The 18181-nt window shown below is 34.0% G+C and overlaps 1 protein-coding gene across 2 annotated transcripts in view; it reads right to left on the bottom strand.

Annotated features, from left to right (window-relative positions):
- Positions 1–15425, bottom strand: part of LOC105327383 (serine/threonine-protein kinase 26) — a 37800-nt gene extending 22375 nt beyond the window's left edge. The window contains exons 1-2 of one of the 2 annotated variants that reach the window (XM_011427825.4): positions 15067–15425; positions 911–1150 (exon numbers count right to left, since the gene is read on the bottom strand). In XM_011427825.4, coding sequence (XP_011426127.3) covers positions 911–1150 — 240 coding nt within the window. In that variant the 5' untranslated portion in view covers positions 15067–15425. The remainder of the gene's footprint in view (positions 1–910; positions 1151–15066) is intronic. The other variant, XM_011427826.4, reaches the window with a different exon arrangement.
- Between the last annotated feature and the right edge of the window lie 2756 nt (positions 15426–18181).

Below are 18181 nucleotides of genomic sequence, written 5' to 3'. Positions count from 1 at the left end.
TTTGCAAAACATTGAGCGACTTTTGTAAGTATGTAATTAATTAAAACATTCGACCCTCCAATTGGGCCCTAATCTACCCCCGAAGATCATGACTTTGACAGATTTGAATTTTCACTATGTGAGGTTGCTTTCACCATATTACAGCTTCTTTAACCAATGGGTTTTTGAGAAGAAAATTTAAAAAAAAAAAAAAAAAAAAATTCTATATATATTCCCATGTAAAATTCAACCAACATTGTGGCCCATTCTACCCCTGAGGATCATGATATGAACAATATTAAATCTACACTACTGGAGGATGCTTCCACACAAGTTTCAGCTTTTCTGGCCAATTGGTCCCTGATCAGAAGATATTTAAAGGTTTTTATAAAATTAATATATACCTTTGTAAAAATTCGAACCTCCACTGTAGCCCCACCCTATCCAGGGATTATGATTTGCTCAAACTTGAATTTACACTACCTGAGGATGCTTCCAGACAAGTTTCAGCTTTTCTGTCCAAATAATTTTTTAGAAGAAGACTTATATAAAAAATTGCACTTCTCAAAAACTAATAAAATATCAATAATTTATAATTATTGGCCTTTTGACAGACTGCATGGCCCTTCATGATAGAAAACTTTAATCCACGTCACCTAAGATTGTTTTGTAGAATTGTAGCAAGTTTGGTTCAAATCGGCCCAGGGGTTCTGAAAACTAAGTCGAAAATGTAAAAGTTTACAGAAAGACAGACAGACAGATACCGGACAAATAGTGTTCAGAATAGCTCACTTGAGCTTTCAGCTCTGGTGAGCTATAATTATTAATGAGTAAATGAATGAGTCAAATCAAAATCGTCGGTCGTGCATTCAATTTGATTGAAAATATCTAGACCTCATCTGTGTCAGTTTTGCATGAGACACTTCTTTACCTGTACAAAGGACCCAAAATATTTTGTGACAAATGGGGAGTCACACTGTGCCAGTATCCGCATCTCCTGTTGTATGTCGTCGATCTCGTCCTCTGCCTCCTCCAGATCTATGATTTTAATGGCCACCACTTGCTGAGTGTTCGTATCCAGACCTTTGTAAACACGTCCAAAGGATCCTTTGCCGATCTGTTCGTCCATCTTTTGAAATCGACGCTTCAACTCTGAGTCTCCAACATTCATCTGTAGAAATGAAATCTTTTTAAGTACTTTACGAATTCAATCGACAATTCAGGGTGATTCGCTAAAATCTAAGTGGGTGTGGCTGCGGCTACGCTTCGGGATAGAAAAAATTTGGTTTATTTTACCACTTAACTTGCCTCAAAATTTTTCCGAAACACACATGACATCAACCGACCTCGGAACGTAAGTATACGGTAAAGAGAGAAATTTTCGCCCCTGTTTTATTTTCTTTTTATTTTATTTGAAAAAAAGTAATGAGGCGCTGCTAGATTTTTCAAAAATTGATTATGTGTCTAATCATGATATGAAGAAAACTAGACATAGTGAATAGGAAAAGCCAAAGAGGTATAGCGCACTTAATATACGACTTGGCCTCAAATATAACATTTTGCTATACATTTTCAATATTATACAATATTTAGTTTAAATATATTCAAAGAAACGCAAATTGCACAATCACCATGCTCTAAGAGTCTTAATTATCTTACACGACATCATTAAAATATTCAGGTTTTGTTAGGGATATATAGGAAAGTAGTTAGTGTATACGATAAAAAATTGGATATTTGACTATTTGAACCACTCTAACCAAAGACATCCGATTAAAATTATGCTCTACAGGTATTGTAGTACACGTATACATTGAAATAGTTTTGGTTTAACGTGGTCCTCGTACTGAAAATTAGACAAATATTTCAATTAGTGTCTTTTATAATACAATCATGTTTATAGCCATATATATTGAAAACGCATCTATCGAAAATGTTAAATGCGTGGCCTAGTGGTAACGCGGAGGTATTTTTGATTTTGTGGTCGCTGGATCGAATCCACTAAGAAGTTTTTTTTTTTCACTTAAATTGAAACATGAACAGAATAGAGAGGTTAAGTTACATGGGTATATCCCTCTAACTATTTTTAGAATCGGTAGGACAACAAAGAAGTGCCTTTAAGCAAAATAGTCCCTATACTTGCAGAGTGTATATACATTTATTGGGACATTTTAAATCAGAATATTTTACACATGTCAGAAAAGAGGATTTGCAATTTTTAAAACAAGTGTCAAAATTGAATTATCATTTGAAGAAAAGAATTGAAATTGTTTGATGTACACCCTTTCCAAAACTGAGAAATTCCCTACTTTTACTTTCATTTTCAGAGTTTTTCAATTTTGCCAGAAAACGAATCTGACTTCAAACCACAAAATTTCAACAGGAAAGAGACAACTTGATGAGCTTTCATTCAAGAGGTCCCTCGTTGCTGAACGAAAATTAGGGCCGGAGCTATGAACCATAACGTTAACATTACCGCCTATGAAAAATGCATTAGTGGACTATACCCACATGTATCTATTCTTCCGGGGTTTTTTTTAATTATCTTGTTTAATTCAGTCTGAGTATTAGCTGCAATAATGTAGCCCTCTCCGATTTTTTATATCTGATGTTTACTGGAGAGGGCTACAATTCCACAGGATCTCCGTAATGGTGCAACATTAATTTTTTAATGCGGCTGACTTCGGTCTGAAAAGATCGATTTAATATTTGACTTCCTTTAGATAAAATGATTTTTTAATACAGGTTGAACAAATTAACTGTATATAAATCAAAACCAGATAAAACAAATCAGCATGTTTACCAGTCGTCTTTTTCAGCAGTCATGACAGTTCTCGCGTGATTTTATGGGATGTACGCTTGGAGATTTGATGGGCTTGATAACGTGAATGTCAGTGTAAATAATCGATCTTACCTCGTTATATCACTAAAACATCATTTAAGGAAATGGTATATAATGGAAAATTCATATTTACCGCGTTAATTATGTTTAAAATAGGGGAATTCCTATATTCAGTTCAAGATCCGCTCCTGAATTCTCATTGGCTGTCCCAAAATAAAACCGGTCAAGGTCAGTAAACATGGCGGACAAATTCAACTTTCGTTGTTGACATACACGAAAAATAACCGATATATGCCAAATATGGACTATACTTGATATTTTTGGATTAATTTATGCCATAGACATCTACAACGTTTGAGTTCAGGTAAGAAATGCAAATGTTATTGTCATCTATAAACGATTTGAGACGAAATCGTTGCGGGAGTGAATCACTCCCGCACTTGCACCATTACGGAGATCCTATGGAGTTGTTGCCCTCTCCCCCCCAAAAAAAAAATCGGGAGAGGGCTACATTATTGCAGCTATCTGAGTATGAGCTTCCCAATATAAACAGATCTCTTCATTAACACTATACATGTACTCTTTTTACACTTAGATCCATTGCATTCTGCTTGAACTTATCACGGTTCAGAATATCAACTACTGCTACACACAGAGTTTACCGAATTTATGACAAATCAGTTCTTACAGACACCATTATAAAATCAGTACACTGTATCCAGGTTTCGAAAATCATATTGCGACACCTGAAGCTATTTTTAGTAACAGGTAATTTCCGTCCAAACACAGGTGTAGGCGAAATAATGGGAAAAGGCGCTATACCTCTTTTACCATCGCAGCATAAATTTATTAAAAATACAAGTTGCTGTCCTTAAAAAAAGGACTACAATACGTGGACCATTTGCATGTGTTTCCACGAAAACGTGAAAGCCTTAAGATTATCAGAGATTCCACCGACTCTAGCCCTCTGCTTTTAACATTGTATTACGTATACATGTATGTATAGCCCTGACTTTTTATCTCAGAATTTAAAGGATTCATACTTCTAAAATAATTTTGATCTATCTATGAATGAAGTTTGCATGTATAGTATCAGGCATTCGGTGAATTCTACTATTTGCGCACACATTACGATTCGCACTACTTTGTTAACTATGCAGTGACAGCTTTGTGTAAATAAAAAATTTCATATTTTGATGCATTTTTCTTGAGATTCAAACTTTTATAGTGACATAATTAAATGCTTAAAAAAAATTAATCGGGAAGCTCTCTAGCCTCGACTACGTTAAGTTACATGTGTATTCGGAAAACAACAAAACATTGCAAATTATGCTATTTGATGCATGTTGTAGTTTCGGCATAACATTAACTTATTTCATAATACTGGTAGTTCATATCACATGCCAATCATTTCTTTAAAAGGAATATTTTGTTTCTGTACTGTTTACCGACAACTTTACAATTACAGCGCCTTTGAACTTATATGTGCATATGGCACGGAATTCCGATCCCGATTCAGATAAACGTGTTAGCCTGGTTCCCTGAGCTACCCATTACGCACAGGAACCAAGCTAGCTCATGCGCAGGCTGAATTTTCCCCATAGCATCCGGTTTAACCTCGCTTATATATTTTCAGGGTCCACGCAATTAACTTTGTATGAAAATAATATATAATTCATATTACAAAACATAATGAACCACTACCTTTTAGTTCAGAATAGCACTTTGTTGTATAGGTTTGTAACAAAAATTGCTTCAATTAGCAAGAGTTATCTTTCTTTATCATAGACTATTGAAAGTTTTACATACATGTTTTAAATACAGTACATGATAAATTGCCACATTTTCCAATTAATCAGAAAGGTTTTCTGTTTTTAAACTTGGATAAGATAATAGTACCTGTAAAGGGATCCATATGTTTTAGAAATGCTTAAAGTGTAAACCAGCCGTGACAGCATTTTGTTATAACACAAAAAGGGGGTCAAATGAATTATCTTCCACTGGAAGACTTCCAGTAATTGGTATGATCTCAATATAGGGATTTATTGTCTTGAATGAAATGTTATATTGTTATTTTTTAATTTTGTTGTCCCATATCTGCTCTCTCAGATAAGAAAACCCTTATTCAATTTTAAGCATTTGAAATGCTATAAGTTTCAAACGACTATAACTAAGTATTAGAGTTTGCAATTGTCTTGGTCACGTTTTTCTCAATTATAATTCATTCACCTTAGTGAACGAGCTATAGATCAAGAGAGAGAGACAAAATTTCATCCAAATTCTCTGGCCTAAAACATCAAACACGTACTGTTCATGTACTTAACTAGTACATAAAATTTAGTAATATTTTTGAAAAAATAATCCATTGAGGGGAGGGGAAGGAGTATATATGTAGATATTGTCTCATTAAAATGTTGATAAATATGATTCGTTTCTTGCATTTTTTTCGTAAAAGTTTTCTTTACTTTTTTCCCCTGCCAAAAGTTTGGGTTCAGTTCGTTTCGTCCAAATTTTCTTCTTTTTTTTTATAATTGAATATTAAGGAATGAGTCTTCTCGTTATTAGACATACTTCTTATATTAAGAAATTCATGAAAGTTTGACACAGTCAAACAGATATTATAACCTAATGATTCTATCAGTTTAATCAAATTTGATCTTTTTGTTTTCTCACAAAGGTCAGGTCAAGGTCACTACCATTTCACTCAACTTAAATGATGATAAAAACAAATGTAGTTATCTGCAGTTATGTAGGCACCTGTTTACGATGTGAAGTTTCTATTCTTTACTGAAATAATAGAAGGTTAGAACGTCTATCAGCTTATACAACTAAATCGGAATAAATATTTAAACTTCAATTGATATTGCTTAACCCGATTTCCTATAATTTTCTTAAATTTTGAAGATAATTTGATTAATTTTTTATGCTTCCAATATTAAAATATTTCTGATTTTCACGTATTATGAAGATTTTATATAAAGATATAAACTGACAAAAACGCTGAAAAATTGACCATTTAATAAGAGAGAAAATTCGATTCTTACTAACGATTTTTTCACATAAATCAATTAATAAAATGAGCGCTTAAAAGGCTAATAAAAATGTTATTTGATAGGCAAATTATATTTAAAAAACAAATTCCGAAACAGGTATCCTATCACATTAGTTGAAAAAAAATCCCGCATTAATTTAATTGTTTTAAAAATGCTAAATAGTCATGAATCTACAGCAATTCTGAATTGCAAATACGTGATATTTTCCTACGCCAACGTTCCGCAAAAATTATAGTCCTTGTTAGATTCTAAACTTTGATTGCTATTTCTATGCCAAGTTGTATGATAGTAAAAATGAAAGAAAAATATGATAATTTAATTTCCATTCATTTTGATTTTAATGAATATTTAATCAAATTTACGTTTGACAAGTCGAAAACCAGAAAAGACTCCTTCTTTAAACAAATGTCGCCTTCGAACATAAATTGGGGCCCAGCACTGCCTCCCTTATTGCTACATGTCTTAGTAATTTTGAGTTAACAGAAAGAAAGTGAGATTAATTTCTACAGAAGTTATGATCTCTTATCAGAGGGATATTCAACCCAAACGGGGCTGGTGAGGGTGTTAGTAAGATATTTAAAGGCAAGTAATGATATCTATAAATTAAAATGTCAAAGGAATTTTTTAGGTATGGAAATTTTCCTTCATTAATTTGATAAGTCAAAAACCGTGCGCAACTTTTTGTGCACATTAAATATATATATATTTTTATGGATGGAACTGTAGCTCCACGATCCGTCAACCCGAATTTCCCGTGGAGCGACAGTTTTGCGGCTATACTTATATTTTACTATGAATTCATTTTTTTTCGCTGAAACACAATATTAATATTAAACATTTTTATGCTGGTTATAATTCATCATATTACAATGTTTTATCCAAAAATCCATTCATTTATATAAATTGAAGAACCCTATCAGTAGAGTAGTTATTTCTTCGTGACAACCCACTATTACATAAGTATATTAAGTTGGTTATGATTAACTTAAGACTCTCAAACTAAGAGTTGGATAATGAAAAGTTTATATACAGCAATGCTGATTTTAATCTTGGTTAGATTAGCGTCTTGTTTTCTAGACATTACATTTTAGGCCTCATTTTCTAATATTTTTTAGAAAATGATAAAAAGCAGTATCAAATTAACAAAGACGCTAATCACCGGTACAATTGTAAAGCCACTTACGCAACAAGACATATGTCAGGGCCCCGAGTCTCTAGAACAATATAAACAAGAGGACCAGGGGCTACATTGTTCACCTGAGAAACATTGGTCATTACTCGAATCAGCTAGCCGCAGCATTTGGAATCAAAGAGAGGCTATCCAGTCATACAAAACAAGAGGCCCATGGGGCCACATCGCTCACCTGACCAACAATTACTTTATATGGGCGTTCAAATGATATTGTACCATATGGCCCCTCTGTAGAATAACAAAAAATAAATAGTGTAAAGTATTTGAATTTTAAACTTATTTTTGCATACACTTAATCTTTGACATTGTACCTTTATGTAATGCCATTATTACTAAAAAAAAATAAGAAGAAAATCCTTTGCAAAATATAAAACTAAACTTTTGGTAGCGGTACACTGTTGACTTCAAATTCCCTATATTTTCGTTCTGTTCCCTAATCCCCCCTATATAAAGCGATCAAAATATTTGAGAGCATTTAGGTACATTTTCTTCCCTAAATACTTACCAGTTACTTTATTTGTCATTTAAAATATTCTAAACCAGGATGATTTTACACTGTAAAACTTCTTAGGAATAGTGATAATATTTTTATCCCCGTAACAAAATGTGTCAGAACTATGGAAACTGTTTTCATTTACTCGTGTATGAAAAACTATTAAAATTAATGTGGAATTCATATAATTCTGAATCATCGTATAAAGAGGGGGCCCCAGACAGTAGTTACAGCATATCATTTTTTGTACGAGTATTTAACGTTTAGCGAGACATTTCTAATGTATAATCAACCAAAATTTCAGCGTCAATCATAGAATTATTAGCAAGATACAGAGTTCACAATTTTACTAGAATTTTAATTTGGTATTTCCTATTCAGCATCTAAAATGTAAACAAAAAATGGCCTCTTATCTGTGTACAAAGCTCTGTATTTTGCTAATAATTTGAAGCTTAACACTCAAATATGGTTAGTAAATAGAAATTGTAAACAATTTAACAGAAGAGACATGCACTAAAATAAAAAGCACAATTTATTTTTCAAAATGAATCCTATATATATATATAACTAGTACATATTTCCTTCAACGATATTAAAATCTGTTTAAACTGAATAAACGAGAAAATGCTGAGCATCTCAACAAAACACATTGCATTAATCAACCATTACCAAAAAGATATTACCGAATTACCAATAGAATGAATTGTATTTTAGTACTTTGTTAATACATCAGATTTTGCTAATTTGCACAGGTAAACAGTCAACTGTCTGATTTACCGAAGTCTATGTTTGATTCGATACGTAAAAAATAACAAAAAAAACAGGCGATAGTTCCCCAGATTACAAAGCATAAATAATTGAAAATGAACGAAAAACAAAACAAGCTAACATAACACAACCATCAAATGTGAAAACTGTCAACGCATTGAAATATTTAACCTCAATTTACTTCACAAAATCGGCACCAATGTATCTTGCATGTTTCAAAGATTCCTTTTGCACGCGAACTGTTGCACAACATTTGTCAGATCGACCCGTTTATCATTCAACGTGGCTGCTTTAAACAAAGATCCTACTTTTGCAGGTGTCATTACAGTATTTCACTCAAGGTTCACGTCAAAAAATGGCTAAGGCAAAATAATTCCCCAATTTTCCTTTGAATTTGGGGCGTTTCCGCTTGAGAAGGAGATGAATTTTTTTATCGGATGAAAAACAATGTGTAAGAGGTTTAACTGTCCAAGTTTTGTAGTAATGCGAGGTCATTTGAAATTTTGATGCGTGTTATTTCCGGAGGGGGGTTGAAAAGCACATGTGTAAGTTCGAGGTAAACTAAGTCTCACGCCTTGCTGGATGCACGTGTGTATTTTGCTAGAAAATTGTAAATGAAGCGTTGTTTAAAAAGATGTCAAAGGGATTTTTTCCAGAAGTTCGTTTTAAATTTTTAATCTGTATGTGAAGTTGTGCAATTTTGGTAAGAATATATAATAAAATTTAATACTGTAGTGCAACCTTTATACCGTTCCGTTTTAGAAGTATAGAATACCGAACCCGAGGTAATAATCTGATCGAAACACGCATTTCCTTTATCATTATTATTCACTTGAGCTTTCAGCTCAGGTGAGCTAAAAATGGAATCTCAGTGCACAGTGTCAATGAGTCTATTTGTTTCAGCTTATTATAAGCCATAAACAACGAATGATCCTTCATTTCAACAAACTTGAAAGTTCTTAATCCAAAAATTCATGAAGAACATTTTAAAACACACAACTTTATTTTTACTCTTTTCTGATTATCTTCCCTTTGAAGGGGAAGTGACCTTTCATTTGAACAATCTTGAAAGCCCTTCCCCAAAAGATGTTTTGTTCCAGGTTCCTTTGATATTGGCTTTATAGATGTTCCCCATAATAAAACCCAGCTATTATTAAATTCATATTTCTATAAAATTCATATACTCCTCTATATTTATGCATTAAAATATTCTCTTCATTTTTTACCATATGCAATTTAAACTAATTCTAGCTAGTTAATCTGCAAAGTTTCGAGAAAATCGACCGTCTGGTTCTTTTTAGGGACCATCTCAAAATAGAGGTACATTTACTATAGGAATATATAGGAAATTGTCATTTTCCGCACTTCGCAGCAGATTAAAAAATATTACAATAGCTTTTTTCTCAAATTGCTATATATGATTGGTAATATCATTTCCTACCTTATATGTAAAAAATACTAAATTATACAGTCTTGTTATTAGTGGAGGCCATCTCAAAATATTAAAATGCACCAAATTTTGCTATATATTTGGAGCATTACGAATGGAGGTTGGTAAAATGGATTTATTAAAAAAATAAGAAAAATGTCCCTGAGGATATCATAATTCTTTGTATAAAATAAAACGGTGTACAATTTTTTTATTATACTTTCATATGTTAAATACTGAAATCTGATTGGTTTACTAGACGCAGTTGATAATCCGTTCTATTACCCTCAGCGTTAGCAACACACTAAGCAACGGGTAACACAACGAATTGTTACATGCGCGTAAATTATGCGCGTACGGTTCGCGGTAGAATTCACGTCATTTCTATATAAAAGCTATTTATTTTATTATATTGAATGTCTTAATTTTAGAGAATTTTTTAATTGCTTTTATATAGAAATGGCGTGAATTCTACGGCGAACCGTATGCGCATAATTTACGCGCATATAACAATTCGTTGTTAAGTGTGTGGCTAGCGCTGAGGGTAATAGAACGGATTGTCAACTGCGTCTAAACCAATCAGATTTCATTATTTAACATGCAGGTATAATAATTTCAACTATTACCCTCCCAAACAGGCACTATTTATATATTATTATACTTTCATGTTAAATGCTGAAATCTGATTGGTTAAGACCCCGGTGATTATCCGTTCTATTACCCTCAGCGTTAGCAACACACTTAGCAACGGGTGACACAACAATTGTAACATGTGCGTAAATTATGCGCGTACGGTTCGTCATGGAATTCACGTCATTTCTATATAGAAGCAGTAAGAAAATCTCTAAAATTAAGACATTCAGTATAATAAAATAAATAGTGCCTGTATGGGAGGATAACAGTCAATTTCAACTGTTACCCTCCTAAACAGGCACTATTTATATAATGTTATTTCTTATAACGTACTTCAATCTACAAAGCTTCGATTTTAGCTCACCTGAGCTGAAAGCTCAAGTGAGCTATTCTGATCACATTTTGTCCGTCGTCCGTCTGTCCGTCTGTCCGTCTGTAAACTTTTTACATTTTGAACTTCTTCTCTAAAACCGCTTATCCAATTTCAACCAAATTTGGCACAAAGCATTCTTATGGGAGGGCGAATATAAATTGCAGAAATAAAAGTCCGATCTATATTCAAAGCGGAGAAAACCTTGAAACTGTAGAAAAAGGGGGTTGCATTTTTAAAAATCTTCTTCTCAAGAACTACCGAGGCAAATTCAACGTAGTTTAGCATAAATTATCCTTATGGGAAGGAAAATATAAATTGCAAAAATTAAGGGGTAATTCTGTTTCAAATCTGAGTTATTACGAAAATAATAATAAAGGAAAGGCGTGTTTCAATCAGTTTAATAGCTTCAGGCTCGGCATCCAGTAAAATGGGTAGACAAGACTTGGCCTGGGCAAAACATAAGATTGGCAGTTATTAATCTGACAATCTCATTAAAATTTCAGGATATTTGATGGACTAGTATATTTGTATTCGCTGTAAATATTGCTGCAAAATAATGCGTATTTGGAATTGACGATTGCCGATCTGCCCCGGCTTTTATTTTGCCACGGCCTGGGTTTGCATACCCATTTTACCAAGACTCGTATTCCATACTTCTAAAACGAGGTTCTTTATACGAAAAAGGGTCGATCTGACTATGATGAATTTGCTTGTTGTGCAACAGTTCGCGCATGAAAGGAAATTTTGAAACATGCAAAATATATTGGTGCCGATTTTGTGAAGTAAATTGAGGCTAAATATTTCAATGCGTTGACAGTTTTTACATATGACATATGGTGTTAGCTTGTTCTGATTTTCGTTTCGTTTTCATTATTTATGCTTTGTAACCTGGAAAATATCGTCTGTATTTCGTGATTTTTACGTATCAAATCAAACAGTTAACCGTTTACCTGCGCAAATTAAGCAAAATCTGATGTAGGGGTACTGAAATACAATTCATTCTATCGGTAATTCGGCATTATCTTTTGCGTAATGGTAGATTAATGCAATAGGTTTTGTTGAGATGCTCGGCATTTTCTTGAGTTTATTCAGTTTAAATAGAGTTTGATATCGCTGACGGAAATATGTAGGTATACATGTATATATATGATTCATTTCGAAAAAATAAATTGTGTTCTTTATTTGTTATACATGTAGTGCATGTTTCTTGTGTTTAATTGTATACAATTTCTATTTACTAACCATATTTGAGTGTTAAGCTTTGAATTATAAGCAAGATACAGAGATTTGCTCACAATTCTATGTTTGTACACAGATCGTAAAAACTAAAGATTAAAAAGTAAAAAATTTGTCAACATTTATTAAGAAAATTTTCAAAGTCTGTTCTTCTAGAAACCAACTTTAACAACTTATTGTATTGTAAACTTAACCTTTTTAGCTCACCTGAGGGTGGGGCCACAATGGGGGGTCGAAGTTTAACAAATGAATATATAGAGTAAATCTTTAAAAATCTTCTTCTCAGAAACTAATCAGCCAAGAAAGCTGACACTTGTGTGAAAGCATCATCAGGTAATGTAGATTCAAATTTGTGAAAATCATGACCTACGGGGGAAGGGTGGGGCCACAATGGGAGATCGAAGTTTTACATAGGAATATATAGAGTAAATCTTTAAAAATCTTCTTCTCAGAAACTAATCGGCCAGGAAAGCTGACACTTGTGTGGAAGCATCCTCAGGTAGTGTAGATTCAAAGTTGTGAAAATCATGACCCCCGGGGGTAGGGTGGGGCCACAATGGGGGGTCGAAGTTTAACATATGAATATATAGAGTACATCTTTAAAAATAATCTTCTCAGAAACTAATCAGCCAGGAAAGCTGACACTTGTGTGGAAGCATCCTCAGGTAGTGTAGATTCAAAGTTGTGAAAATCATGACCCACGGGGGTAGGGTGGGGCCACAATGGGGGATCGAAGTTTAACATAGGAATATATAGAGTAAATCTATAAACATCTTCTTCTCAGAAACTAATTAGCCAGGAAAGCTGAAACTTGTGTGAAAGCATCCTCAGGTAGCGTTTATTCAAAGTTGTGAAAATCATGACCCCCGGGGGTAGGGTGGGGCCACAATGGGGGATCGAAGTTTAACATAGGAATATATAGAGTAAATCTTTAAAAATCTTCTTCCCAGAAACTAATCAGCCGGCAAAACTGAAACTTATGTGGAAGCATCCTCAGGAAGTGTAGATTCAAAGTTGTGAAAATAGTTACCCCTGGGGGTAGGGTGGGGCCACAATGGGGATCGAAGTTTAACATATGATTATATGTTTAATATTATATGTAAATATTTAAACATCTTCTTCTCAGAAACTAATTAGCCAGGAAAGCTGACACTTGTGTGGATGCATCCTCAGGTAGTGTAGATTAAAATTTGTGAAAATCATAACCCTGGTGGTAGGTTTGGGCCACAATGGGAGGTCGATGTTTTACATAGGAATAAACAGAGTAAATCTTTAAAAATCTTCTTCTCAGAAACTAATCAGCCAGGAAAGCTGAAACTTGTGTGGATGCATAGTCAGGTAGTGTAGATTCAAAGTTGTGAAAATCATGATCCCCAGGGGTAGGGTGGGGCCACAATATGGGGTCAAAGTTTAACAAAGGAATATATAGGGTAAATCTTTAAAAATCTTCTCAGAGACTAATCAGCCAGATGATTCTTTATAATTGTTAAGACTGTGGCCCCAGGACAATTCTTTGGCCTCACGAGAAGATTCAGAGTTTGATGTACGTTTATATCCCATATATAAACTTTTGTTAAGGATCTTTTTGAGAACGGCAATACTCAACATATGATATGACTATAAAACCATCCTGTTAGAAAAGGGACTAATGATTATAAACATAAGAATATCCAGGGGAAAATGGGTTTTATTTATACAGGATCTACATGTATTATTGTACATTGTCCAGATAGTTTGTATTATGACTCCATTAAGCTGATTTTATCATACCTATTGTTCCTCAGGTGAGCGATGTGGCCCATGGGCCTCTTGTATCATTATGTCATAAAAGCGCCATGGCAATGCTTCCCTACCGCACAACGGGAAAATCGTTTAAAAAACAAAAAAATTCTTTAAAAATCTAAATATTTTTATCTGTATTTTGTTTATTGTATTCAATTTTATAAATGACATCGTAAAAATTTCATAAGAATACCAATCCACTGTATTATACTAGAATGTGCAAAAACATGCGCAATGAAAACTAAAGTCGGCCTCCTAAAGTAGTAGTATTCATGTCCAAATTCTTTAAATATGCCACCGACTCATTTAAAAAAAAATGCTATTATAGTTAATTCAGATATCTATAAAATTCATGTATTCCTCTATATTTATGCTGTAAAATAGTATTTAAAGATACCTCCGGACCCCCTTCCCCTTTGCAAATTCAAATTTCTTTAAATTACATTATGAAATTACCAGAAATATGCCTCAGATCTACCTGGAAATCTCAAATAACCGTCGACCCCCCCCCCCCCCCCCCTGGAATTCTTTTCGGGATCTGCGCATGGGCAAGTTACTTTATTTGTTAGACCTTTGTACTTGGAGCTTTAAATCATTTTAACATATAATTTTTTTACGGTTGGTCGAGCTATTCGAGCTGTTTTGTTGTTTTTTGGAAAAATAAGTACGGTGTAGTTAGAGTCTAAGGAAAGGGGATTATGTTGCGATTCACTTGACTAAAGAATGCGGATATTCCAAATAAGAATCAAAAATGTTAAATAAATATGTACACACGACACCGTTCGTACACACATGTGTGTTCATTCAGTCAACGACAAGAGTTTTCACTCGTTATATGTTGGGGATTTTCTTAAATGATTTGCATTTCTAGACAGTGAATTATTATTATACAGGAGGGTTCCAGACTTGCATGAAGTATATACTTCAATGCCACACAGAAAAAACTGTTAAATCTCTCGATTACTACAATTACCATGAATATTCCCCATCTGCAATACTAGTACCCTCATGTGTTAGAGCTCAATTTATCCACAAGTCCTCCTCGTAATGCTTCGAGATCGCAACCTATATATAGTCCCATAAACTAAAAATCATTTTACTCTGGAAATTTCAAATGTCCTAGTTTCTGCATAAGCAATCAGTTAAAATAAACATGAATCCGCCCAACTTTAACAACAAAACAAAATAAAAACCCATACATGTATGATTATCGAGTCTGTGACGTAAGGCGAATGTTTACCTGCACAGGTAATCTCTAAATATATGAACTGAATATCACGACGTACCTTAGACCTGTTTCCTTATCGCTTTTTCCAGTGACTCGGGGGGCTCAAATTTCCTCCTACCCCACGGGTTATCCCACAGTCCAGGTCAAATTCCAGACTAGGGAGACAAAACAATCTGGTTTCCGGCCTAAAAGACAGCGCTGGGTTTAGATATATCGATCCTACCATAAACTTTGTGACGTACCCGCTCAAAACAAGACTTCCTGGTAGAAAAAAGATCCCTGGGTAAAAAGATTGACCCAACCCCCTCTTGGATCATGCGACTGGCAACTCGCTGTGAATAGGTTATAAATACTTCAAAGAAAACAGCGTGCGACAGAGTACCGAATGACAATCACGGCTCGAAAACGAAAACACGATGACTCATTTCTTGTCTTCTGTCAATTTAATAAAATTCTACTATCGTGATATTGCTAAATTCTGCTACTATTAATAAAATGAACATTTAAACAATGCATTGCGCCATCCATTCTTTTATCAGGCACATGGAGCTTTCGTTTTTCAATGGGAGGGAGGGAGTTTAGACCTACCCTATCTTGATTAAAAAAAACCTAATTTTGCCAGCCTGGAGTGTGTGGCGGGGGAGGGGGTTATGTCTGGTGTCGGGGTTATGTCAGAATGACATATCAATTTTTAAATAATAAAAATATGCATTTATGAAGGACTATATGATTTTATTGACAGAGTACTTATTGAGCAGCTGCACTTGTGAGTGATCATTCTACATCCCAGAAGACGAGTCGAAAGAGATTGTGAATTCTAATGCACACACACACACACAGGTCTGTTATCTTAAAATTTTAAACATGTACCTGACTGCGTACCTTTTTTTTGTTGCTGCTTATACTGTCACAAATTTAACATTTGAAATAAAAAAGGATTCCATTCACTAAATCTTTATCAGTCAAAAGTAACAGTATGCCTTGACGTCTTTTCCGCTAAATTTGTGACCACCAGAAGAAGCCTATATGGTATTCATAACCTGCATGGTTTTTTTTTTAAATCTTCAGTTGTTAATCCACATACTTATATTTACCCGTATTATAAACGGACCAGTAAGCCCCGGTCTCAATCAATCGATGTGGAACAAGTCTTCACCGAGAACGCCCAATGATATTGAAAAAAAAATTTCAAGTACTTTTATCTGTTTGGAAAGTCTCCAATTTAAACAGCAGTTGCAAATAACAGCGAGGATCCGAATCAAAGACCGCGTATTGCTAATCTAACAAACTTTCAGTTCTAGCCTTCGGAGAAGTTATTGTGTGGTGATTAAATCAAGTATATTCAATTTATCTGTGAAAGAAAATGCCAAGAATCTGATGATATGGAAGAATAATTTTAACATCACTTACATGCTATGTAAATTACCATAAAGCTTTGTAAATATCAATTATCAATGGCAGTAATTTCTCATCAACCACGCATGCGCGGATCCAGAAAATTTTCCAGAGATGGGGGTCCGAGGAATATTAAAGTTTGCCAGTGGGTCCAATGCATATCTATAAGAATTTTACTGCGTAAATTTTAGAAATTTGATTTTTCCAGTTGAGGGGAGGGGGGTCCCCTCTTGATCCGCACATGCAATGCTTGCTTATTGGGGGATCTTTTTTCATTCCTTCTGCTACGCAGTCAAAAATGGGGAAGTGCACTTTGTATGATATGTTGCTCTACGGAAAATTCGGGTTGATACGTCGTAGAGCTACAAGGCCACAAAAACAAAACAAAACATGCAATTTACGGTGCGTGTACAAATACTCCCGGTTTATTTATTTCCGAACACATTCTGTGCAAATATTCGATTCCAAAAAAATTCCTCAGACATATTTACTACTGATAAATTCACTTTACTTACTTTAATCACCGTCACCAGCCTTCGTTAAGTGTGTATTTGGTTAACATGTAAAATGGCGACTCTCGATCTGCATGTGAATTGAACATACATGTACTTCATTTTCCAAAGTCGGTTAGCGAGTTTAAGATAACGTCTGGGTAAGTAAAGGACGACGTCAGCAGTAAATCTTCTGAAGAATTCATGGTTCTATTTATTTCCACAGTATTTGGGGAAATTCGGGCTGAGTTTCCCAAAACTATCGTAAGATTTATCTAGACAGATGAGTGTCATTAGATCTGACACGACAATCATAATATCTATCAGATATTTTACAGAACTATCTAAAGTATTAGAAATCTTTATGTTGCTTGACACACCAATATATTATTTGATGGGTCGACAAAGAATCTTTTTTGAAATATGATTTGACAAAAGTAAGACCATTATCGGTTTTTAATTTTTTTTTATATGAATTTTTTTTTTAACAGAAACCAGAAAACTCGTTTTGGTTTCAAACATGATATTTCGGTGCTTAAAATTTAATACCGACTGATGCACCATACAATTATTTCTTAATATAAAAAATATTAATGAAAATGAAGAATTGTAATTATTTTTTAAACCAATGGAAAAAATCTACTTATCAATTATTGTCAGGTCTGCTCATGATATCATAATCAAAGTACTCAAAGTACTGAAAAGCGCTAAGCCAGCCTCAATGCTACTTTTTTCAAACCATTGTTAATATTTTAAAATCATAACTATACAGAAAGTAAAAGAAAAAACAGTTTCATGAAAATGCATCATATGTATGAGATCCTGACCATACCATTTCAATCAATTTGAAGAGAGGAGTTTGTAATGTATATTAACTGATTAGTTAGCCCACTTACAACTAAGTTGGGATGAAAATTCGATTGCGCTTTTGTACATTGGAATTCTGGGAATGAATTAGACGGTCCTTGTTTAAGAAATTCGAAGTTATGAAACTGACTGTCCCTGGGTTCCGGAGTCTGCATATATAAATTTCTCGAATTTGAGAGGATATGTGGTGTAAAATTCAGAGAGCGATCTTTGCAATTTTAAAAGTCTATATAATTATAAATAACTAAAGTTGGTGTGAAGTCATACATTGTACCGCTGCACGCCTGTCTCCTACCCTACATTTATAAAAGTAAAGCGTGCAAACTCAATGTACACCCGCAGAATATTATTGTTCTGGTCGTTATATATCTTGTATTTTTATAGGTTGTATATTCAATTTTGATCTAAGATTAATATTCC

The sequence above is a fragment of the Magallana gigas genome, chromosome 8 (genome assembly GCF_963853765.1).
Source record: "Magallana gigas chromosome 8, xbMagGiga1.1, whole genome shotgun sequence".
Classification (NCBI taxonomy): domain Eukaryota; kingdom Metazoa; phylum Mollusca; class Bivalvia; order Ostreida; family Ostreidae; genus Magallana; species Magallana gigas.
The sequence above is the reverse complement of the archived record's forward strand: the minus strand, read 5'-3'. Positions and strand labels throughout refer to the sequence as shown.